Here is a 25,636-nt window from a genome sequence, read left to right as displayed (position 1 = left end):
CGTGGGTGGGTGGAAAGGGGTTGGCCAGGGCGTCTCCGAGTCTCCCGGTTGGGACGGAGCACGGGAGAGCTGATGAGCCAGCTCGTTGCCCGGGACGCCTGCGTGACCAGGAACCCAGTCCAGCACGTAGCTAGTACCAGTGTGTTTGGCCAGATGAGTGTGGAGTGTACGCATCTTATTGATGGGAAGCAACTGCTCCTGGAACAAGCGGAGAGCATCCTGACTGTCGCTGAGAATCACGTGGTTACAGGGAGTGTCTAAGGATAATATGGCGTCAGTGATTGCTTGAGCCTCGAGAGACAGGATGGAAGGAACGTCCGAGAATCTTTTCTGCAAGGGCAGGTGGGCAGGACGAACAACTAGTGTAACCACGCGTGCGTCTTTGGTGGACGAGGAGGCATCTGTGTACATAATTGTTGCTAGATCACCATAGCGGTAGCGAAGAGTGCATATTCGCCGTGACCTAGAAGACTGCAGTTCTCACTGCGTACAAATTTCGCGTAAGGGAGTATCGTAACCGTCAGGCATTTTTCTTCTTCTTCTTTGCCCTGCACAAAGCTTCTGAACATTCATTGACAAATATATATCTTCGTTACCCCGTTTTTGTAATAATTCACCACATTTAAATATTGTTTTAGAATAAAATTGATGCTTTTTAAAGTCATAGGCAACATTCCAGCCTGTTCATGAGCCATGCCAAGGACAAGTGGAACCTGCCTGCCAGGTACATGAAGGAACGCTCGCTGAAGCGCAGCTCGCCTAGACAGGGGCGCCATATTTTCCTATAGCGTATATTTTTATTAGTATCAAACTATGTGGGTCACATGAGATGCGAGCAAGGTGGGGCTTTGGTCTCCTCACCTCCTCCCCCTTTCCAAGCGAGGGGTTGACACTCATTCCACAGAAAGTACACCCAGCGTCTTTCAGTCTTCGCATGCCTGAGGACGGCTAAACGTCGTTGGTCGTCGGCACGCCCGGAGCGGCACGAGGAACTCGGAGTAGCGTAAAGACGCTCCACGTTAAAAGAAGTCGCACGTATTGATAAACACAAATGTTCTGCGCAATGTTGCAAGTGACGCCTCTGCGGAGATACCAAGGTACATCAGCGTGTTAGACCTATAGGCTAGAATCGAAGCAGTGCGATGAAACGGAACTAGAGGCACCCCTATAATCGCACAATCCTGTATACTAGCGGCTACGAACCGCACAAACTATGCAATGTAGCGCCACAAAAACATCGTCACAAAGAGAGCGTTATTTCTTACTTAGCTTTACTCTCCGCAGGTCGCATTGAAATTTCCACTCTTGTTATTTGACATGGAAACGTTTTGAAACAAAATTGAATTTCAGTGCAAGCCGTACTCAGGGTTCAAAGTGTTGCTCTAAAACATTTCAAATGTGGCCAAAAAGGCACTACAGTCTTGACGAACATTAAAAATATTTTGTTTCGCACTAGCATTTATTGCTGCGCTCATTTTTGTTGTCCAGCCCCGCTGATTGGCTAACTCTTACCTTATCTTTCATGGGGGCAGTTTAATTGTTCCTGTTGCCAAATTTTGTAAAGTGTTTTCATTTTTACGGGGAAAAAAAACGGCTGGTAGTTTTTTTCTTGTCCATGACTGAGCCATTCTGTCACTGTATACTGCTGAGCAGGCGTTGCACCGCTGCCATTTTCGCTGAAATAATTCTTACAGTTCCAACGAATGCGGCCAACATGCGAAGATCACAAGGTGAACCTCTAGTCAAGCTACTCAGGTGACTGGCAAGCGTGTATACCTTAAAATGATATCTGAATTTTGAATATCAGAGCAGCTGCGTTCAATATTTACGCTGTTCATACTGTGTTGATGATATTTTATTTAAAAAACAGAATTATTTGGTGCGGCAGCGACGGCGACATGCTTCATCCTCCGCTACACTTCTAAGGCTTCTCGGCGGCTGCAGAAAGGAAAGAGAAAAAGACAGAAAGGACACATCAGAAAAAAATGCGTTTTACAGGGTCTATTTCTGGCACAAACTTTTGCTATAATAAAACTTTCTCAGCACAGATTACTTATTGTTGGGACACTGGTTACTGCCAGTTAGTATCCATTAGGAACTTTTGGGGAGCAAAAAGAAGTCATCAAACAGTAGTGTTTGGAAGTCGCAACGTTTGTTTTTGTTTTCTTCCGAAATGGGCAGCTCTTGTGAGCCCATACAGCCATATGGCAGATGAGAAAGACTGCATGAAAAAGCTTTTCAACGTATACTGCAATACACTCTTGCTCCGCAGCCTCATTTTTACGCGCGTTAGCTGATATACATGTACACATATTGGCATATCCGCACATGATAGGCGGTATCTTCACTGCACGCATCGCTGGAGACAGAGAGCATATATTACCCTCGTGAAATCCGTCTTATCAATCTACAACGCTCTGTCCGGAGTTATTTGACAGAGCCCCGTACAAAATGTGAATAAAGCACGGTGTTGTCACATTTAACCTCAGGCTTAGTGTTGTTTGTGACAAGCTTAGTGACAAGCTTGTGCACATCACATTGGTTGCAATGAACGCCTAGGTAGATGACGCCCAAAACAATCTATCATAAAAAAATTATTTCCCTCGTTATGAAGGAAATCCCTGCATACCACTGGTCGACTAGGAATTGACTGGCGCAGTTCGTAAAAACATTGAGAAACTGGCAACATGAAATATCATGAAACCAGTTTGGGACTAGATTCTGCTGACTTCTGGTCCAAATACACAGCTGAGAGGCTTTTGCCGATGACATTTCCTGGACGGCTGTGTACTTTTCCATTGAAGCGTCACCGCTCCGAATGTTCCAAGCTCTCAACCTTGTGTAATGTCTTCACGCGCACCAACGTTGCCGACATTTGATTGTTCGCAGAACCCGCTGTATTCGCAATGCTCTGAACTTGTTTTATGGCTGCCAACCTACTTAAAGGAATCGCATTGGGCACGCTGTCAGCATAGAAATTGGTTGTTTTCTATAGATCACGTATCGCTGTGAGAAAGAATGAAAACCCATCCCGGGGTTATTCAAGTTCACCTTTTGTTTTTTTAGTCACCCCCATATAACTGGTATGCCCCTGCAGAATAACAAAATATTGAACCAGAATTCCCAGTGGTTATCTTATAACACCGTGTCCCGGAAAACAAATGCTTATCGCTTACATTCCGCTCACGAGACGTGGTTCATCGACGCGAAATTTCACTGAGCCAGACCAACAGCTTGTCGGCACTTGTACACATTATCAGGATAAAAACCCCGCCGGTGACACCCCTGGGGGAAACTTCGCTGCAAGCTCGCGCGGAATGCTGCTGATCAAGCAACGACACTCTCGCACTTCACGGGCACACGAAACAAAAACGGAGGCCGTGTGCAGAAACTGAGGCTGCTGCATCAAACGACGGGAAATTCAATATCCAGGCTCCAAGTGCCGCAGATAAGGTATCACGAGAGCACGGTTTCTGTCTAATGGCACTAGAAAGGTTCAGTACCTGTATGACAGCGGGCTGACGCAAACATTGAGGTTGTGGTATTGCAGCAGGAAATGTGCTGTGAAAGCGCAATTTAGCGAGACATTGCCAAACTAGACGTTTTAGTGGGTGCTTTGCGACTCAGTGGAAAAAATAGGAACAGTTTGGAAAAATTGGTTGAGAATAATGCCTGCTGAAATGGCGTCACAACGACGCTGTTAAAATACTGCTGACAATTTTATTCTAAAATGAATCCCAAGTGCGTCTTGAATGGCAATCGGACAGTACTTCCGCTACGATAGTATTGACTAGGCACAGTCCAAACAAATGCACAAAGCGAAATACGATTGTTGGTGATTTGTATATTATAGGAAATTATACATTCTGTTAATTTTTATATAAAAATTACGGAAGTTCTTATAAGAAGTTTTAATTCAATATACGTATGAATAAACATTATATTTACAATATAATATAAAAATAAGTACATTCTTTTAAGAGCCTACTGAGCCTTACATACAACTAACCGGTACAAAGGCACTGTCTGGCGCGCAAAAATAAAAATAACACGTTCGCTGAGTTTAGTTTGAAACAAGTACGCCATTTCGGGGTATATACAGAAGACCCTCGTTATAAGGAAGTCACTTTATTCGACATATCCCTTTATTCCAAGTGTTTCATTGGCACCACTACCATGCATTCAGAGTAAAAACTCCGATATTAGCGAAGTGTCGCTTACAACGATGCCAGTTTCGTGTCCCGAGCACTTCGTCATTACCATGGTTCACTGTATGCGGGACGTGGCGAGCAGAAAGGTATAACTTTGCACATGAAAGTCAGTGGTCTGAAAGTAAAAGCTCACCGCAGAGTCCCTCGTATGTTGCCTGGAGCTTGTTCGGGCACTTGTGCGGGCAGCAGGTTCCCTTGGGGCACTGGCTGCACGGGCTGCCGCGCTCGTACACGTTTCTGCCCGCCCAGTTGCCACTGCGTTGTCGGAAACCCAGCGTGCCAGGAAGAATAGCTCGCATGTTTTCAGAGTCGGGTTTAATTACTCTCGAAGGCCTCGGTAGGAACAAGGAATTATCGTGACACCTCATCGGTCATCGGTCACTGATACACGTACACTCCACGTAAATCCATGTATGACTAACATGAGGTACGGATGACGCACACTATCCCCCACGTGAGGACAGGAATAGTTGTACCGCGCTTCTCAAGATGTGTACGGCATGTCATGCTGAATTTTTAGCCTCAGAGTTTTTTGTTGTTTTTTTTTATTTATTTTGAGAGGGAAAGCTCTACTACGCTACACTCCCTAAGGTCATTCATCGCATCGAAGATTACCTCCAGCCGCCAACGTGCAAGCGGCGCTTTTCGCTCTCATCGCTTTGCTCACTCGGCGAAGGAGAGAGAGGGGGGAGAAAGGGAGAGAGGCAGGGACAGGGGAGAGGGAGAGAGAGCATGTTTTATTGAAAGATAGAAGGCGGAAAGGAAATGTAGGGAGCGCTGCGCGATTCGTAGGCCTCGGTGCAGGCTTCTTCTGACAGCTTACTGAATGAAGTCGATCAGGGCGCGTTGCTGTTGTGTTAGGCTACGGAGCTCGCTCGGCGCCTTGCCGCTTGTACCACGTCACTATGCGAGAGTGAAAGTGGTGCTTCGCCTGCGATTGATCGCTCAGCGCTGGCTGTGCCGTCTGTGTGTGCGGTCCAGACCAATCGAACCACGTGACTAGCGAAGGTATAACGGCTGCTTCGCAGGCGCGTTGTCCCTCAGTCTCGCCAACCATGGCGCGCCGGCTTAGTTGCCTGTGCGTGCCCTTCAGTGCAAGCGAAAGGATTAATACAATCATCAAGAAGGTATAGCTAGACGACAGGCTGCGAAATGTCAAGCAAAAGTCAACTTTCACGAAACACTGCATGCACATTCATTGGTTTCGCTCGAGATAACCAGGTTTAGAAATGCTAAACCTGAGACATATTTTTAAATGCAGAGCATTTCTTAGCCTCGCCTGTTCCTGCGTCGGACGGTGTCAACACGCCTATAGGACTGTAGACGTAGTGCAAGACGGGGGAGCACCGCGCCCTGCGTGGCCGGATTTGCTCCCTCCCATGCCGGACGCTTTGAATAAAGTCTTTTCTCTCTCTCTCTCAACAGTTTCGCGTCCGCAGCAGGTGCGCCTCTCCTTCCCTCCTCTCTCTCAACAGCAGCTGGCGCGCACATGCGTCGTAGTCAGCCCGTTCGCTCCGTCGCGATCTCGGCGAAACCGGTGCGTGATAGCAGCGCGGTGGGGCGTGGAAGGCCGCGCGCTGCTTGTCACTGCGTTGCTCCTTCCTTCCTTGGTTGACGCCCGCTCCCACGTTTACTCGTGTCTGCTACTCCAGCATCACGGAAGAAGCGAGGGAAGCAACACTGCCTTCCACCAGTACTGAGGCACGCGCCAACATCAGCGTCCCAGCACACGTTGAAGACCCCGTTACCTCCTCCACATCGGAACCGTCGTCGTCGTCAAATGCGGAAGACAAGGCCGCGAAACGGCGCGTGTACGACGCCGAACGCAAGCGATTGAAGCGTGCCGCCGACGCCGCACTTCGTGCACGAGAGGCAACGTCATCGACAGCAGAAGACAAGGCCGCTAAGCGGCGCGCATACGCCGCCGAACTGAGGCCCCAATGCTCTGCATTTACTCGTGTTCCCCTCGCGGGAAGGCGCGGGAATTTTTTGAAATTCTGCCTACTTTTTGCATTTCGTATTTTTAACGGGTGTTTCGATCATTATCGGTGAAGATTGACACTGGTGCACACGTTCTCGGTTTCACTGATAGCATATATATATATATATATATATATATATATATATATATATATATATATATATATATATATATATATATATATATATATATATATGCTATTTCGTTTTAACATTGCTGCTAACATCTAATAATATAACGTGACATAAAATGACAAGCATGGAAACGGCATTTTTATTTGATGACTGGAATTAAGAAACAGGCGATTGAGAATTCACACAGCAACCGCACTTTTCATTGCCAATCGAGGCACGGTTAATCCTTCTCATTATACTGCGCACACACACTGGAGGTAGATGTGTTGGAAGGGGACACTTTGAAATCTTGGTATTCGCGTTCGTAGCATTCTGAGCCCTCCTTTTAGTTACCTCTGCTGATCAACAGAGTAGAACTGCAAGAAATATCAAGGCCAAATCGTGTTTATGCACTCCCCTACAAGAAGAGCACTTCGGAAAAGATGTTAAAAGATGGGGAAGGAATATTTTAGGGGCCCTCTACAGCACCCAGTGCCCACAAAATGGGCACTGTGGACGCCACATCGCGGACGGTGTCCCCCTCTCCTATTCTTAAGCACGTTTTTCCTTCGAGATATTCGCAACCGAAATTTTCCCTTTATTAATGGCGCTATACAGCTCGTAACCTGCGCTGTTATCTGGAAAATGAGCTGTAATTGCGATGGATACTGACTAAATATCTCAAATCCTCAGCTTTCAGAGCCTGAAAGAATTCGATTATAGCCACAAACAGTACCTCACGTTTGATGCGTAAGTTTCGTCGTGAACGATTTTTTCATCTTGAAGAAATGTTCACCATCAAATTTTTGTTACCGTTTTTATTCCCGACATTAATATCACAGGTAAGTTGTCCTACTTCGCCCCCCCCCCCAAAAAAAAAAAAAAAAAACGAAGCACTGTTTGAGCATAGCCGCTTTTGTTCCGAATAATTTTTTTTATTTATTTATTCCGCAGGAACATTCGGAATTGTGTACTCGCATGTTTCTTGGCAGAAACGGATGTCAGGAATACGTTTGTTAAGCTGACGCTGCAACACACTTTTCAACTTTATTCTAAATCTTAAATGCTTTCAGAACGTTGTCAGCAAACACATCTAGCACTTTGAATAGGGGGTCACAATGCACCTCAGCCAAAATTACTGTCCTGTGCTCATAAGATAACCGCTCAAAAGATTTTTCTCTCTTTCCGGAGTCTTGGCGTTCTTTGCGCGCTCAAGTTACGTCATTACAGCAATGTAGCGGCTATTTGCCGCTTCCTTTCCCGTTTCATCAATAAACGCATAAGACAGCCTGTTTAGAAGAAAGCCACAAAGCAAAGCAGAAACGGAAGGCGGATACCTCTGCTCCGACGAGTGAATCAAGCAGTGCCGCTCCGTGCTGTTGATAACTACAGCTTTCACAACGATACCAGACGCGAAGGAAAGAGTGAAGACGTTTGTCCGAAGTGTTGTAGGCTGAAAACTTATTTCTCCTCTGGCTAGCAGCACCATTTCTGCTAGGCATTCGTACGTGGTGTTCATCTAAAGTCTGACGCCCCTTTTGCGAAAACAAATCAGCTGTATAGTTACCAGGCTGCGGAATATCTGTTTGAATTCCTGCAGAACATTCTGCTGCTTTCTGCCGCAGTAACCAGCTGTATGCGGTACCTGGATGACTATGAATAGGCAGGGCAGCACGCGTATTCTCGTCGGGGGTGTACCTAAGCCACCGAGCTCGTAGCAACTTTAAATGAGCCGTGAAGAAGAGGAGAAATGCAACTTCATTCAATTTGCAAAAATATACTAGCCTTTGATGACTCACCCAGCTCCATTCCAGTCACGAAAGACGTTATTAGCCGAAAAAGCGTGAGAAATATTTAGAAACTTTAAAATTTAGGGTTACGGTGACGTATTACGGGCAGGAGTGACACAATAGAGGCAAAATAATAGTTATATGCGTAGTAGCTGCACGTTAGCATTCAAGTGGTCGATTAAACGCTACAAGAATCCCCACTATAATCGGCCAATCATATTTTCTGGCGGCGGCCTTGGTCAGCGCCCGCCAATCTCACAAACAAGATTATGTGGCGTTATAGAGGCGTCGCCGGAAGGTGGCCGGGAAGTCACCATGGCTTCATTAATTTTTCTTAATATCTCCCTTATTTGTTTGCAGTTTCGATAAAAATTGGTATCATTGTTATCGGGATAAAACAGTCTTTTTAACAAACCAAACGTGTATTTTGCTTTCACGGCCCTCTTAATACTTCCGTCCGCATTGCCGTCAACGTACGTCAAACAGCAATGAAATTTCAGTGCGAAAATGCAAGTTGGTAGAGGGGGCAACGTACGGTGGCATGTAGTTGCAGACGTATAGGTTGAAGCCAAGACTGGACTGGCAGTCCTTCCAGGCGCAGCCGACCTTATTCGTCGTGCTCCATACAAACTGCGTGGGGTTGGGAACACATTAACACGCATTAGTCATAAAAATCGCCGGACGAAACGCCACCACAGGCAAAGGAGTACCCAGAACGATGCTGTCTCGACATTGCCATCATCACCTATAAAGCGTCGTCCTCTCTAGTTGCCGCGTCCGGGTCTTTACCGTGACTTCAACTATTTAAATGATCAACTTACAGGCAAACCTTTCTACACATTGTTAGCCTTTCTATTTTAGCGTTGTTTCGATTCTGGTGTGAGCGCGCTCAAAGACCTAAAATACTAAGGGAGGAGGAAGAAACGTTTGTTGCGCCCATACAAAAGAAAAAATTTATTCCTGATTGCTGCGTTTATCCTGGTCAGAATCCGATGCCTTCCAGAACGCTTACGGGTAATGTACGGAGTCAATTCTTGTTCTGAAAAATGGTCCCAATCATCCAAGTATAAATTAAGTTGCAGCGTTAGTGCGAAAACAGACCATAGCACCGCGTTACGCTCACAGCTATTACATACATTCGTCCTAAAATTTTGTACGTGACAGCTTTCGCAATTTATTTTCCCAGGTTTATTAATTCACTATTAACGACCACTACTCTACTGGTAGAACTGAATGACTTACTAAAACAAAAATTACACGCGTGCGTGTAGGTGCGCGTACTCGTGAGTGCGCGTGCGTATGTGTGTGTGTGTGCGTGCCTGTGCATGCATGCGTTCGTGCATGTGTGCGTGAGTGTGTATGCGTGCGTGCGTGTTTGTTTGTCTGTGTGTGCGTGTGTTTGTGTGCGCTCGTCTGTGCGCATGCGTGCATGTGCGCGCGTGTACGTTTGTGTGAGTAAGTGTGTACGTGCGTGCGTGTGCGTGCGCGTGCGCGGGTGTGTGTGTGTTTATGTGCGTGCTCAGGTGCTAGCATGCGCATGTGTGCGCCTGCGTGTGCGTGTAAGTGTGCGTGCGTGTGTGTGAGTATGCGTGCGTTCGTGCGTGTGTACGCGCGCGCGTGTGTATGTGTGTGTGTGAGCGAATATGTCCGTGTTAGTGTGTATGTGTTTGCATGCGGGCGAGCGTGCCTGCGCAATTGCGCGTGTGTGCGTGCATGCATGAGCGTGCGTGTTTATGTATGTGCGTGTGTTTGTTGTGCGCACGTTCATGTGTTCACGTGCATATACGCGCGTGCATGAATGCGTTTGTACGTGTGCATAAATATGTTGGAGTGTGTGTGCGTGTTTGTGTGCTGTGCGTAACCGTGTGCGTGCGTGTGTGCGCGTGTGTGTGTACGTGAGTGTGTGTGTACGTGTGTGGGCGCATGCCTGCGTGCTTGTGTGCACGTTCTTGTGCGTACGCTTGCGCGTGTGCATGTTTAGGGCTAGCGTGCGTCGGTTTGTGTGTGTGTGCGCGCGTGTGCGTGTGCGTGTGCGTGTGCGTGCGTGTGTGCGTGCGTGCGTGAGTGAGTGCGTGTGTGCGTGTGCGTGTGCGTGTGCACGTGTGAGTGTGAGTGCGCTGAAACTGAGTTTGCCATAACTGTCGGTTTCTTCTCTCGTCTGGCTATTTACTTTCGTTGAAAGGTCCCTGTGTAACCCGACTACACGGGAAAGCTCGTCTATGTATGCATATCCGCCCTACAGAGACTGCTTCGTCTACACGAGACACACATTCGACACCATGCAGTTCTGTATCCTTACTGGCATTGAAGTGCGTGAACAGAGACTGTCTTACGGCGTATTCGAATTTCTACCAGCTCGGCAATCCAAAATACACCATGAAAAACAAACTGCAGTTATCGAGAGTGCAAGAACTTGCCAACCTGCAGTTCAAAATATACCGCGCCCAACAATTATCATGTGCTCAGCAATTCTGTTGCACCGTCAGTTGGCATATGATAAAACCGCATTATTTTATCCAGACCAACTTCTCGTTCTCTCGGATCCCAGCGCGGCATCGCCAAACGGCACACTCCCAGCGGGTTACAACATGGGCCGCGTGTTGATTGCATCAAGGCTATACGCATGCGCAATGGCGACATCCGCGTCAACGCAGATCCGCTTCAAGGCTCCCTTCCGCTTGTGCGTCGCCGCGAGGCGCAGAACAAGAGCGCCGGCCGCGCAAAGCGGGAAGTCGCCGACGACGGGCCACTAAACCGCACCCTCAATGTGTCAGCGGGCAGCAGGTTACGAGCACGGCTGCTCGAATATGGGGCGCTAAATTGAAATAGACGAGGCTAGCGGAGGAAAACAAATCTGCAGAAATTCAGAGAAAAGTCTGCTAATGCGTAGTATGGTTAACCATGGATGTAACAAATCTCTATGTAACGAATTCCTATATATAACGGAGTTTTTCAATTCCCCATTGCCACCCCCATTAAGCCTATGTGTTTGCGGACCTCTATGTAACTAAGGCATTGCGACCGTTAACCTTGATATAACAAATTCGCTACGCTGAGGAGCCCTCGTTTTTTCACCTTTTCTGAAAAATCGGCTTGAGAAACGTACTAATTTAGCAAATTTCGCCCGCACAGCGCGTTTCCACGTTTGAGGGAAGTGTCGGTTACGTGCTAGGCCTGCCTGTCGGCGTGTAGTCGTGCGTCTTCACAGCTATCTGTGGTGTCGGTTCGTCGGTGATGAGTTCTGCTGCCCCAAAACAAAAAGATGTGTCTTTTCAAGACAAGCTCGCGCTTTTAAATGCTGTCTCGATCCGCCAGCGAGAAAGAAGAACGTCGCCGCCCGATACACAGCTAGAACCCTCGCAACAAGTTTGAATGCGGAAAGATCGTTAACGAAAAGCGCCCTTACAGCATAAGTTTGGTTCTTGAAACGCGATAAGGCATCCAAAAGTGTCAAAACGCAAAAGTTGCGCTTAAGTTACGTTTCTGAATACGGGGGTAAGTGATTACGCTTCTTTGGAGTGCTGTGTAGTGACTAAGCGGGTCAGAAAGCAGCGGCGCAAATCAATCACGCTGTTTCTCTCTGTGAAATAAATTCTCGAAGGGTAAATTCACAATTCACTGATGTCTAGCGTTTTGGCTACGTTTATGCTTCATTCCCGTGAGCCCTAACTTGAAACCTGCGTGTAACTTAAAAAAAGCGATTTTTTGTCAACTTCGTCATAACCATGTTTATTTAACTGTACTCTTATGTTGCTTGGCTAGAGTGTCAGTTCATTACAGCCAAATTTTCATGAGTAGTGGAAGACGTAGGATTATTTAATTCATTTTAAGTGGTCTTTTGTTTCTTTTAGCCAATAATGTAAATTTATACCATTCTAGCGACTAAGTGCCTTTCCTTCCCTAATTATTTTTTTCCCGAAGATGCATACTGCAAACTTGGTTGTTTTACGCTATTTTCAATTCGTATTTTGAATGTTCTTCTGCGGACCATTCTCGTTTTTTTTTTCGGTTTTCGGGTAAGATGTGCAAGATGAATATTTTTGATTTTGTCAAATCATTATTGTAAAATTTCTTTTTCTTTTTCTTTTTTTTACATAGTTTTGTCCGACCAATTACCTCCATTCATGTTATTGTGACGGTTAAAGGTGTTACTTTCTCCAAATTTGTATTTTTTGCGGAAATGCATGACATTACACCGTCCTGGCTATGAGGGTACTGGGCAAACAATGCCACGCATTAAAAACAACATTTTCCGAATCAAACATGGCTGCACCACGCAGTTGAGAACGTCGTGAGAATAACAGTGTAAGAATGGAGGAAGGTTACACCTTAAAGTTTCATGCTAATGTATACTGTGGGGAAATCTGGCGCTAGTGTCTACGTGAGTGACGCTTCAGTGAGCGTACCATCATATACAGTGGGAAAACGCTCCATCGTTACTTAACAAGGCTCGCCAACGAGCTTAAAAGCTACCGGTGGCTGCAAAAAAAAAACAATATTATTGCTTCGAGAATATTTAAAGTCGTTTATTAATATAAAGGTGGAGCTCCAGAACATTAATTTGTCAGGAACTGTTTAGAAGCGTCATGCAAGACAAACCAAAAATGTTACTCTTTGGTTGTTGATTTTGGCTCCACACGAAAACGCAAGCCTTTTGGCTGGCTATTTTAAGTGTGAGAGGAATGTTGCCTGCTGCTGTAGAGGTGCCCACGACAGCGCGCAAGCGCAGCGACAGATTTCCATCTGGTACGTATGAGTATGGAACTCTATGGGTTACACAGAGATGACGAACAGTAACATGGTTGCTGTCCACTTTTGTTATTTTTTTTTTTTCGTTCTTACTATTATTGCCGAGCTTCATCCATTTCAGTCCAGACATTACGTACCATGCCGCATGCAACGCGTTTCTTCAGAATAGACATCACGCGGCATCACTGTAGGCACTAAACTGGCGCTCATCTAACCGGCCGCCACTAGCTTATTAGGAATACGTAACACTTGAACCATACGTGTGAGTATTGAGCTATGTGCTCGACGAAGTTTTGGCAATTGCACGTATACCGGCAGTACGAGAAAGACGTTCTTTGTAACCGTTGAAACAGAACCAATGTCATCGCACTAAGAAAAACGAAAACTTTATCCGCTGGTCTATTAATCTGTTCAATTGCCGATCGTTGTGTCGGCGCCTACATGCTTGGCGCTATTTATATGTGTCGCAGGCGGGGTGTCGTCTCGCAGAGGCGACATCGCACCATGCACGCACCTGGCTCAGTGTGGATGGCGTCATTGCGACGGGTTCGTCCGGTCCGAGCGGGGCGAGTTGGCCGATCTCAGAGGACTCCTTTCCCCACAAGTCCACGGCACTGGTCCAATTGGCGGCACCTGACTTGGCGAACAAGTTCTGGCCGGGTCGATCGTATTCTCCTGGATAGGCCCACACACGGTGCGTCAGGTACGCGTGTTTTTCTCCACGCCGCCATACAATAAAGCGATGTTAGCTCCACTAATCCCAATATTTAAAAAAAAGAATTCAAAAAATTCCTCTATCCTTTCGTTGCCGTTATATACAGTCCTCGTTTGGACCTTATCTGCTCTCTTGAAGCCAAGTCATTCCATTATTATTTGTCCCCAGTAAAAACAAAGTGTAAAAAGAACTGTAACTTCTCTGTCGCCAGAGTAACGAAAATGTTTTTAGCTTAGTTTTAGTCGTTCTACCTACTTTCTCGAATACGTATGCGATATTATATGCATTAAGTTTTGTTTTTAGCTTCCACAAAAACAGTGCAGGAATCGGAGCATTTTCAAAACCACGTGAAGAACAAAATGTTTCATAAAACTATGAGTATTAGGAACGGCTAACCTAACTTTTGGATATATGATTCGATTCCACTATGTGTAAGGCGTCCTTGTAGATAGAGGAATGGCTTGGCCCTTACCGACGTTACAGCCTTGGCACCCAGCCTTGAATACGCAGTTGGAGGCGTGAACGCAAGCTCTTCCAAGCGTTGGCTGTATTCCTGAAAATTAGTATGCACATGTGTGTGGCGGTAAGTCAACCTGGGAGCATTGTGTATCTTGCCACTTTATTATTCACAACGAGGTTACGTCAGCTGCGTGTCTGCGCGCTCTTGTCCAGAAGGGCATCATAATTACCATTCGGCGCACTAGCTTTGAAGTGGTCAGTGGTCGCTTGTGACAAAAATGTTTACTGAGGGTGGCGGTTTCATGTTGGCAAGAATTTGGCATAGATCGTCAAATTGTCTCTCGGGTTCCTGGACTGAGGATGACACTTATTTTAGTATGAGATGAATTTCTGTACTACTACTACTACTACTTTTACTACTACTACTACTAGTAGTACAACTGCTAAGACTGCTACTACTCTTACTACTACTACTACCACCCCACCACTACTACTATTGTGGAAGACACTCATTTTCCTATGAGATTAATTCTGTACTACTACTACTACTACTACTACTACCAATGCTACTACTACTTCTTCTACTGCTACTACTACCATCCCACTACTACTACTATTGCAAGATAGGGAGAGTCTTTCTTCTACATTAGTATCACTACAAATAATAGCAGTAGTAGTAGAAGTGCGAGATAAAGTGCTCAGGTACTACCAGTACTACTACTACTGCTACTGTAAAATGGCGAAAGGTAACACAAAGCTTTCAAGCTTGGAGAGGCCTGCCCTAATGTCGCCCATCTCAAAGCTGAGCTCACTCACCAACTGCTGCATGTCAGCCGCCTGCGGCAGCTTTCCCACTCTGCCCATGGCCACGGAGTTGCGCAATTGGTTGTGCAGCCGGACGATGATCTTGCGGTCTTCGTCCCTCATCTCCGCGCAACAGCTGCTGACTAACACGGCTTGCACGAGCAGCAGGAAGCGCAGCTGGAGCGGCAGCTCCATCGCCAGGAGCCTGCACAGAAGAGCAGCAGCGCGCTGTGACTACACACGTGCCAGGATCCATCCGTCCGTCCGTCGCACCAAAAATTTCTCCCACCTCCGCTAGCGGGAACCCCTGTGTAGATGCGACGCATAGGGGGTTCCGTTGTTGTTTCCGTTAGGCTGATTCTCCCATCGCGTGAAACGTGCCGTGATTCCCCTGCCGCGGCTATGACGCAACGTGGCGCGGCTATGACGCAACACAATCCAACAGAATCCACTTTAATCCAATCCAATCCAAATCCAATCCAACCCAATCCAATTCCCCTCGCGAGAGAGTGTTCGCTATCGGAGAGGAGAGGGGGTGAGCGGCGGAGAGCGCAGCTCGCGCGGCGAGGAGAATGGGGGAGGGGTGTGGACGGACAACAACAACGCCGTGTGGAGGGACAAGCGCGAGTGAATGAGATGCAGTCGCATCTAAAAAACCTCGAAGTGTGAGGGAAGGCGGAGAAGAGGCAAGTAGCCCACGAGCAGGCGTTGGGAGTGCGCGCCTCAAGAGAAACTGTGGTTGATTCCTCTGTCATGGGAATCGGTAAAACACGAAAGGGAAATGTGCAGCGAGATCTGCGGCTGAGAATTAGTTGCGGGTCGGCTGCTGTCTTGTGGGTGTGCTTGGTGAGCGACGTCCTGCTGGCGGGTCACTTCGGCAAAGGTATACTGGCGCCATTTCCGAGACGGACATGACGTCAGTCAAATCTTGTTGTAAACCGGCATAAAACAATTTCGTGTTAAAATAAAAAACCCGAAAACAAACAACCCCAAGTATAACGTACTCTTTAGTGCTAAAGGTTGCTTCCCCGCACGAAGACCCTGTGTGCAGGGGTGCACCCTTTGCAGGCCACTTGCTTCGTTGAACTGGCGTCAGTTCCGTGACGGATATGACGTCAGGGAAATCTTTGTGTATCTGGGAATAAAACACTTTCGTGTTAAAAAATGCGGTTAGGGAGGTCCCTGGATTCTAAATTCTAACCCATGACCTTTACACCGTAAAACTAGCAACCTAACTACTGGGCCTCCCCAAAAGCCTGAGGTGTATGTGCGTAGCAGCGGAGAATATGTGCAGCAAACTCGAAAAGAAAAAAACACTTCGTTTGGGGTAGGAATCGAACCAGGGTCCTTCGCCTTGTGGAACCGGTGTCTACCCGATTGAGTTACCATCTCAATCCGGGTGCACAGCATTTCCTTTGGGCTCTTAGAGCGGGCGTTGGCTTTAGACTTGGCCCCAGCTTCTAGCGCGTGCTAAAGCGGTCCACTTAGGGAGAGATCAAAGCCTTCGGACGAAATGATCCGGGCCTGCCAGTCGTGGAGAACGTTCAGCGGCAAGTTCGGAAATAATTGTGAAGTGCAACAGCCGGGTCTCCGGCGAAGGGAGAGGGACTGCCACCTCTGCTGTTTCTCCAGCCTTACCATATAGTGCAAGCTGCGGCAATTTTTTTCTAATGGCTATCCGCGCTTTTACAGTTTGTGAAGAAAGCCAGGATGTGCAAATGAAAGCTCACCCAGACTTAACCGCTCGCTGTGTACTCTTCGCATACCGAAGTGACAGCAGTCAGTTTGAGTAAGGATGCCTTTTACCTCTCCCTTTGCGCGTTCGAATAGCACATACAGATGTCAATTTTCTCTTGACAATAAGCGGAGGTACGGTACTGCTAACTTTTATTCCTCCGAAATATTTTACCTCGTTTAAAGAGAACGATGCTAAAACGCATAGAACCACAATGGGACGTTTCTCTTGAAGGTGGGAAAGTTGACGACCTCCTGACGGGTCCAGTATTGTCCTTCCTGAGCATGCTTGTTTGCCATTTTTATAACGGTGGCGCTAATCATTTCGTTAGGACGTGGAAAGAAATTCATGACTCCTTCATATAGAGATTTTTTTATAACTGTCAGTAAAAGACGTCTGACAATATTTTTTTGAAGGGGAAACGCAACTGGCAAACACTTTTTGTTCAACTTACGGCTCTAAATTTTTTCCCAGAAAAACGTTTTGTGTATTTTCCCAATCGGTTAATTATTTATTTATTTATTTATTTATTTATTTATTTATTTATTTATTTATTTTCAATAATACCAGTCTCGGGCGAGACCGTAACAGGTGGGCATTCATACAATTTTAGCAGGAACAACAGCAATCGGCCTAACACTGGCCAACAAACAAAAACAAAAAGGAACTGTACAATAAAAGGGTACCACACGTTTGCACTTCACATGCAGATCAGTCGAGCTATTCATCATCGTTATCATTGTAATTTCTATCAGGGGACCCTTGATATTTATGTAGGCGCATTAGTTATCATACATGCAAAAGCCCTAAAGGGACAGACAATCGATTTTTGTCGAGTATATATCCTCTATCCCAAATGCAAGAGCATCACTTAAAGCACCTTAACGAGAAGCGGTTTTGCTGATAACGCTCTAGAACTTTTTAAATCGAAATTTTTAGATCTACGAGCCGTATGTGTCCCCCCCCTCCCCCCCCCCCCCCCCCCCCCCCCCCCCAAAAAAAAATAATGCATGCAACCATGACATACCGTAGCGCGGCAACATACTTTTGTCTGTATGCGAAATGAAAAGCGGTATTTAAAAACTTGTCCCGAGCTTTAAAAAAGTGTGAATCGCAGGCTTTTTGATTCCTTTGTGAGTTTTTTTTTTGTTTTAATTAACCAGTCGTTTTTGCACGAAGGCGCCATCTGTTGGGATGCACGATAGGTAGAATTTGGCTTCACGCATGCTTCACGTTGGGGAGGTCGGAGGTTCGATTCTCCCCGGGCACTTCCTTTTTTTTAAGCTGCCGTTGGCGTATTTGGAAACTGAAATCGAATATTTTGGCACAACAAAAGCCCCTGAGTCAGGAAGAATCGTCAAAGCTCCTTCACTGGGCCTGTTTGCTGAACGCTGCCGTTCATTCTAGGCATGGTTAGCCCCACTGAGAGCAACCCAGTGGCGGCGGGCGGCGTTGGCGGGCAGCGTTTCTTAAATATTTTCAAAATAATGTTTAATAATACATATACAATTAAAACTTATATAAATACTTGTGTGAAAAGGTTTTCAATAAGTGAATACACGTTTCAGCAGTTACAGTAGCTGCTAGGTTTGCAGGTCACATGACAGGGACACATATTGCAGTGTCAAGTTTCGACACTACGAACCGCCACCCTTCCGATTTCAGAAAGTTTGCTCCTAAATTAAAATTATTTCCACCCATTTGTTTATAAATTGCTTGTGGTTACCGGGCTATATAAAACGCTGGCTTTCATATGAGCTAGAGAACATATACGCGACAAAAATCGGTTGTCCGTCCCATTAAAAAAATTCTTTTACTTTCCCTTTCTCATCATGAAAATTTATGTTCATGTTCAGCAGTTTGCAGTAGATCACTATGCTCGTTATTAGGTACACTGTGTACATAGGGACTTAAAGTTACCATAAAGATGTGGTTACCGTGAAAAAAAGTGAATCCCTAGCTGATCCTTTTAAAGGCCCTGTAATCACTATACAAATCACCATACACCATACAAACCATACACACAATAAACTATGTAGTTCTTCTACCTTGTCTGCCAAGGGTTTGTTAAGTTTTCTTGCAATATTCAATCCTTACGTAAAAAAACTGTGGAACGTAACTGTGATAACAGTAAACTCCTGACATAGCAAAATTAAATTTTAACGTTCAAAACGTGTTTACGAATTAAAATGCACTTTAAATGCTCAATCCTGTGCCCAGTGAACAAATAGTATGTCCAGAAATTGCACCCGGTCACTAGAGGCTCTCCCGAGCTACAGCTCGAGAAAGAATGGCAGTCCGCCAAGCTTTTTTGGTAGCATAGCTTCTTCTTTCACACTATGGGGCTTTATGCGGCATCCAGGCGTCCTCTGCGAAAAACTAGGCACGTTCGTAGAAGCATTTCCGCTGCCTGGAAGATATTGACCGTCGTTCTTGTCCTTTGCTTTTAAAGGGACACTGAAGTGATATGTAAACATTGCGGGCTTACTAGCGCAAATTGTAGTCCGGTGTCCCCTGGCCATGTTTCGACCACTCTAGGCGCGTTTACGCGATTTTATTTAGTAGAAAAACTAATTCGAAAATGCTGTCCTCCTCTCTTTACGCTCGCCCATTTTCTGTGGCGTTTTCGTGTGACGTCAGGAGGGGATGAGCTGGCAATTGGCTGCGCCACGGCTGCGCTACTGCACGGCTCCCCGGCCGACAGAGTCAGTCGGCCCAGCGTTTCGTCCGCCGGCCGCCGGCGGGTCGTCGCAATCAAGGAGGTTAAAAAAAAATTGCTTGGTCGCAATTCGTTCGCTTAGTTGAAACGAAGCCAGGACACGTTTGTGAATAGAAGAACGTGCCTTTCTTTACTTGGTTTGTTGTACACTGTATCTAGCTCCAAGTCAAGGTCGCTTCACACAAGCGCTCGACGCTTCGCTGACTGGTACGCCAGTAGGAAAATATAAGGCCTCTTGAAGGCGGGAGAAGAGTCAGCGAAGTCAATATAGGTACTAAGGAAATAAAATCAACTGATATTTTTACCGTACAGCGTAAAACTAGGGCGCGGGAAGCACTTTTTTGCGCTGGGCGAACAAGCACAGCGGTCAGCAGCACGACTACGCATCTGCGAACGCTTTTCCGTCTACGAAATGCAATTGCTAGACGTGAGCTACTGTGGAAACTCGGGCGACGCTTACTGCACGATCGCAGTACAACAAATAGTCACCTAAGCTGCTTGAAATGCCAAAACTAAATAAAAGTGTAAACCGGTTGTACAATATATACCGTATATTAGCAAGGCCTTTGCGTCCCGCTCCGTGGCTCAGTGGTTTGGGGCGCCGGGTATGTCGCCGCAAATGTTTTGCAAGTCACGAGTTCGAATCCCCGCGGGTACGTGCTTTTTTTTTTGTAAGTTAACTTTTTTGTTTTCCGCCGATGTTTTCTATATCGAGTTCACCTTTTTTTTGGGCCGCAACGTTCATGGCTACACGAACTAGTTCACAAAACGCGCGCAGGCTGGCACTGGCGCGCTAGCGAGTTCTCGTTGGCGTGCTGTTGCCATAAGCGCCGACTGCTTGCAGGCAGTGGGCACAGACCAGAATGAACAGACCCTTGGCCTGGTGCGAACACGCTTTTTACGATACAGGCATGAGGGAGGCAAGCTCCAAATATGGGGGAAAAGCGCATGACATTTGGGCGTCTGCGGGTACCCGGAGGGCGTTCATGCACTGCGTAGGTCTCGGCTAGTGAATGCTACGACTACAAGCCGTCCTGGGAGGCTTATCTTGTGCATCTTACAGCCGACAACATGGCAGAAGCGCGGTACGATGATTACTGAGATATTGAGAATGCCCATCCAACAACGCCATTGGTTATGTTTTACAGAACCGAAACCGAAACCGAAACTTTGTGTGATTGCTAACCTCGGGCATCGTCCAATCACGGCGCCCCTCCTCCCAACGTCACAGCCTTAGTTGGTGCGGCCGCCGCAAACCGCGCATGGTAGTTTTTCTTCTTTCGCGCTTTGTAAAATAATTACCGATTTGTCAACCGGATAAACGATGAAAAGTGTGCTAATTTGAGCCAGTCTACACAGTGCAAGCAAAAACGGGAGCTTGACAAATTCACTTCAGTGTCCCTTTAAGACCGATTACACTGAGAGCCTATTCCAGATAGAAATAAATAGACTATAAAGGAATGCATTTTCATTCCTCTATATTTTATTTATTTATTTATTTATTTATTTATTTAGTAGATACTGTAGTACGAAGACCAAGCAGGTGGGCAAAAAAATCAAAAGAGTGAGTACATCCAGAAGATATATATATATATATATATATATATATATATATATATATATATATATATATATATATATATATATATATATATATATACGTACGTTCATTTACGCCTTTCAGACCTAAGGAGTAGGGAGAAGAAAAACACTGGGGGCACCTTCGATACAAAATCATTCACAAAATTTGCATTCCAAGCTGGCTGAATTCTGGCTGAAATGCATTAAATAGCGAAGCATTTCGCACCCACGAAAACTAATCTATCGGAAACATTTGGCCCAGTATGTTACGCGGCTAAAGTTACACGGAATCGCAAGAACACTTAAAAGCTAGGCACGTTCGTAGAAGCGCTTGCACTGCCAAAAAGATATTGATAGTTGCTACTGAAAGCCGATTCTATATTTTACGTGACCTGATGTGCGACTCGGATTGCGGAAATTTAAAATTGTTACTGAGTTGATTGCATAATCCGTCCAGAAGTTGTTACCGTAATGAAGGTGAACACCAAACATTTTTCTTCGCACTATGTAAACATACACCCATTTATTGCCCCGAATCGGCTTATAACGCAATCATTTTTAGGTTCAGAGCACCTTAGGGGCCAGGCTTGTCGTCGTAGCTCGTCCGCGGTCACGCTATCTAGCCAGCGCTGTCACACGGCGTCACGGACCCAAACAGATCCCCGTGGCATCACGCACCCAAACAGAGGCGTCGAAAAGATATCCGCTTGCCCCTCAGTTTCAGCCTTTCGGCCAAAAGTTATGAGGATACTTGAACAACAGCTTTATATACGCAGAACCGTTCAAAACTCCTGGAAACGCCGGCACTTGTCATACACATCCCCATTATTTAGAGCAAAGAAAACTGCAGGCACATTTGAGGCGAAATATTTTTAATTTACCGACTGTCGCCGCTTCCTGCAGTTAGGAAGGATCATTGTGTTGATTTTTACGGTAGTAAGCTAAAAAAGATGGCCGCCGAAGAAAAAAAAACGACACGTTCAAAATGGCGGACAAAAGCTCCAGCACGTGCGAGATGAAAGCAAGCACAAAAAGAACCGAACTCCCGCTCGTGCTGTTCCAGGCAGAACGAGAAACAAAAGACAAAAAAAAGGATGCGAGCTGTCCCAGTAGAAGGCGCGCGAACACTGCGATGGCACGAAAATTGAATTGCATTGACGATACCTCTGTTCAATTCATCAGGAGAGGAGTGAGACCGAGAGGGAAGAGCGTCAGGGGTGGTAGCAAAGAGCGAAAAACGGCGCGCCACAGCCCGTATGGTGAATCAGTGCTCTGCACTTCCAACAGCTTTCGAAGTGAGTGGAACTGCTTTATTTTTAAAGAAATTTTGGTATGTCTGTCTGTCTGTCTGTCTGTCCGTCTGTCTGTATGTCAGCCACCCGGCCAAAGCAAAACAATGCCTGCGCTATAGTCTTATATAGTCACAGCTAAATCTACCCGTCTATGTCCGGCGTAATGTTCATACTTGTCAACATTGTTGAAGAAGAACAAGACATTACGCAAATATGAGACAACAAATCAAGACAGAAGTGATATCTTCAAACATGCTTGACTTTTGCGAAATTAAATACTTCGTCAACTGCAGTAAAAAAATTCACTCCGCCGTCGCCTGCTGTCGCCCGCGTCACTATAGCTTCTGGCGCCATTTTAAGAAATCAACCGGCAACAGTTACGCAAGGTTCCACTAGATAGGTTTCACGTGCTGCTTGCAACGCACGTGGAGTAGGGAAACGCGGTTCTATAAACGTTGAAGTAGGGCGCCTCGATTAACGCGTGTCTTCGCCGTACGGCAGCGTTGGCATCGAGACACCCGGTTCGGAGCAGTGGAACGCGGGAAATTTAAAATGATTTAAGCAAAACTTTGGCGTCTTTACCTTGGGAGGAGCGCGACGCAAGAGGAGCAACATGACAGGTGAGCGGGAAAGCGAAGGGAAGCACCTACTTCGCAAAAACCCGATATAGACTATAGTCTTTTGACGGCATTAGCAACGAAATGAGCAGATACGCGGCCAATTTTTTTAGAGGGGGAGGAGCTTCTTTAGTGGGACCAATGGCGTCCTGTAAGAAAATAATGCATTTCCCCGTAGACCAGTTGGTCGACCGAAAAGCTCTAGTAAGGTCTCTAGACACACACGGCGCGTGCGTGAAACCAGGATTCCATTGTGTCAAAACGGTTACTTGAATATTGCGAAAAAAGAACGGTTCAAGATAAGAGAACACACGTATCGATCATGAAGAAGGAGTACAATAGTATACTTTTAGCTCACAAGCTACGTATCAATATACATTTAGACCGTTTCTAGACGCGTTTACTTCGTGTGCGAAAAATCGTCGCATGTGTTCGTTCTTCCTCTGCAATTAACGTTTTTGAAGGCTTGACGATTGATAGGACGCGCTTTCAGCAAAGGTTGGACGCACTTTTGGCGAAGGTTTTTGACGCAATTTCGAAGTCAGGAAGCTTTCACGCTTCTCTCAACTTTTCTTAGAAAGAAAAGGCAAACTTTTAAGCTCTAAGACACCTGTACCACAATCGCGTTATGGCTGCTAGGCCACAGAACGGTTCCGTGTGTCTCGTTTCCTCCTTCCGTGCCAAAGGATGGTATAAACGTTTCCATGCCAACATTTACGCTCACCTAGGAGTTTTTCACGCACAACTGCCACAGTTTCGTCGGATCTTACATTTTCTTCTTTGGGAGGAAGCGCGGTGGCGAAATGCGCTTCATCAACTGTTACCGCAGTTGCGACCACACTTCCTGGGGTGCGTGTTATATCGAAGCTCTCCGAACAGCGAAGGGACTTCGTTGTAAGCGGCACCGTGTTAAAAGCTGGGGAGATATGCTATCTTGGCACTGCGGTGGGCACCGTGCGAAACTTCCAACTAAAACGAGGATACGAATAACTTGATTCGTTATCACTTATCAGAAGAAACAGGTGGAAATAACTTAAATGTTGCACTAAAATCTCCGATGTCTGAACGGTGGTGCCATTAAGTGTCTCAGCGTGATACTATCTTACGTTTCCAAACAACTCCGTCCATTTCAACGCGTGGTTCAAAATCCGTGTAAAGGAACGTGAAAGCCTGCATTTCATTATTATTATTCTCGCTGGGGGCAAGAGGTTTTAAATACCTGTTTTCACCCCACGTATAGTTAAAAGAATGTTTCCGCACGGCTGCCTGTTATGGTTATCAGCATTTGTTTCGGTAGCATACGTAAAGCTGGCAGATATATTCATTCCTCTTTCAAACTTTCCAGGTTTAGGTTGTCTGGACAGACAACCGAATTTTGTGGACGTGACGGGTAAGTTTTCTCCATCCCAAAAGAAATGGCATCACTTCAAACACTTTAACGCGAAGGGGTTTTGCTGGTAGCGCACTAGAAAGTTTGAAAGGAGAATGATTAAGTCTGCCAGCTTTACGTATAGTACCAAACAAATGCGGGTAACCATGGCAGTCAGCTGTGCGACAACATTCTTTAAACTATACGTGGGGTGAAAACAGGTGTTTAAAACCTCTTGTCCCTAGCGAAAATAATAATGAAATGCCGCCTTCGCTATTCCTTTATTCGGATTTTAAATCGCGCATTGAAACCGGCGGAGTTGTTTGTGTACGTACGCTATAGTTTCTACCTAGCGCCAGCTTCCATATTTGAGAAAGATGTACCACATTAAACTTATTTCCGCCAATTGATACAGCTTTTATATGAGCTAAAGAGTACTGACTCCACAAAAACCGGTTGGCTGTCTCCTTATCTTATCTTTTCAAGTGGGCATCTTCTAGGTACACCATCGTTGCACACATTTTGCGTCAGCCCCGAATCTTTGTCTAGGCGTTTTTCCCGCCTCATTTCGTGAACTCCGCCACCTTCACTTCAAAGTTAGTGGTATATACGAGCCTGATACAAACCAGACATCAGCCCGCCAACCTTGCCAATATTGCTAGAGTTTTATGTTCGTCGCTGTCGTTGCAGGTGCGGCTATGGCCTGAAGAGGGCCAATACACGCCATTATGTTATTCGTGTTGTCTCATGAGAACATACAAGCGAGGTACCAGACACCCATACAAGAAGCCGATAGCTCAATTTGCCAGTATTGCTAAAGTTCTGTTAAGATCGTCGCTGCCACGCTCTCGTTTTAACGCCGACCCTTGATTAGATGAAATATCACCGCTTCATACCTCTGATGAAGACCTTCCAGCCTCCCTTACCTTTGAGGACGATGTGACGGCTGACAAGGGGTGCAAAACTTTACAGTGGACACGTTCTGGCTGAGCCTTGGAGAGCACTAGTCGGGCAACTGAGGTGCGCCGAGGCGCGCAACCTTCTCTTTCCGACACCAGCCTCGCCGCATCTTCGCCACCTAATTTGTTTGTTATGTGTACGTGGGCGCCTATTTTTCCTACAAACCGTTGGCGAACTGTGCGCGACGACTCGAATGACGTCCACCATTGACCTTAATTGCCCGCACCCTTGAAGGCCGCCTTGTGAGAGTGAGATTGTGTGTTTGTATCCCACCTTCTCGCCATGCGAATAAACGTCTCCGTTTCGAGCTTGATTTTCCCCCGCTATACGGGTAATCTTTCATTACTTGGCAGCACTTACACAACCTCTTGTACATCGTTAATCAGTTCCGCACTTTTTCCGGAAATACTAGTGTTTCGCACTGGTATTTACTGATGCGCGTATTGTTTGGCTAATACTAATGCGCGTATTGTTTGGCTAAGGCTAACTGTTTGGCTAACTCTTACCTTTTTCTTCGGGGAAAAGATGGTCTTGTTCTTGT

At 46.1% G+C, this 25,636-nt stretch overlaps 1 protein-coding gene across 2 annotated transcripts; it reads right to left on the bottom strand.

Moving 5' to 3' along the window:
• Positions 1–1,837: 1,837 nt before the first annotated feature.
• Positions 1,838–25,205, bottom strand: LOC144180423 (venom allergen 5-like). Of its 2 annotated transcripts, XM_077708766.1 has the most exons (7): positions 25,062–25,205; positions 14,835–15,027; positions 14,032–14,112; positions 13,359–13,519; positions 8,631–8,725; positions 4,345–4,466; positions 1,838–1,938 (listed from the first exon to the last, which is right to left on the bottom strand). In XM_077708766.1, the coding sequence occupies exons 4-7, from the start codon at positions 13,380–13,382 to the stop codon at positions 1,922–1,924; spliced, it is 258 nt and encodes an 85-aa protein (XP_077564892.1). In that variant the 5' UTR covers positions 13,383–13,519; positions 14,032–14,112; positions 14,835–15,027; positions 25,062–25,205; the 3' UTR covers positions 1,838–1,921. The 2 variants fall into 2 exon arrangements, with proteins under 2 accessions (XP_077564892.1, XP_077564891.1); XM_077708765.1 differs by lacking the exons at positions 1,838–1,938; positions 8,631–8,725.
• Between the last annotated feature and the right edge of the window lie 431 nt (positions 25,206–25,636).

This window comes from Haemaphysalis longicornis, unplaced genomic scaffold, assembly GCF_048455015.1.
Source record: "Haemaphysalis longicornis isolate Haplotype H1 unplaced genomic scaffold, Haemaphysalis longicornis Haplotype H1 scaffold_4, whole genome shotgun sequence".
In the NCBI taxonomy this organism is placed as follows: domain Eukaryota; kingdom Metazoa; phylum Arthropoda; class Arachnida; order Ixodida; family Ixodidae; genus Haemaphysalis; species Haemaphysalis longicornis.
The sequence above is the reverse complement of the archived record's forward strand: the minus strand, read 5'-3'. Positions and strand labels throughout refer to the sequence as shown.

Bases quoted from the DNA above. Each gene is read 5' to 3' on its own strand.
- LOC144180423 (XM_077708765.1), bottom strand. From the start codon at position 15,017: ATGGAGCTGCCGCTCCAGCTGCGCTTCCTGCTGCTCGTGCAAGCCGTG. The intron at 14,113-14,834 runs GTGAGTGAGCTC...ACTAATTTTCAG, and splicing joins CGGCTGACATGCAGCAGTTG to GAATACAGCCAACGCTTGGA. The intron at 13,520-14,031 runs GTAAGGGCCAAG...GGGCCTATCCAG, and splicing joins GTGCCAAGGCTGTAACGTCG to GAGAATACGATCGACCCGGC.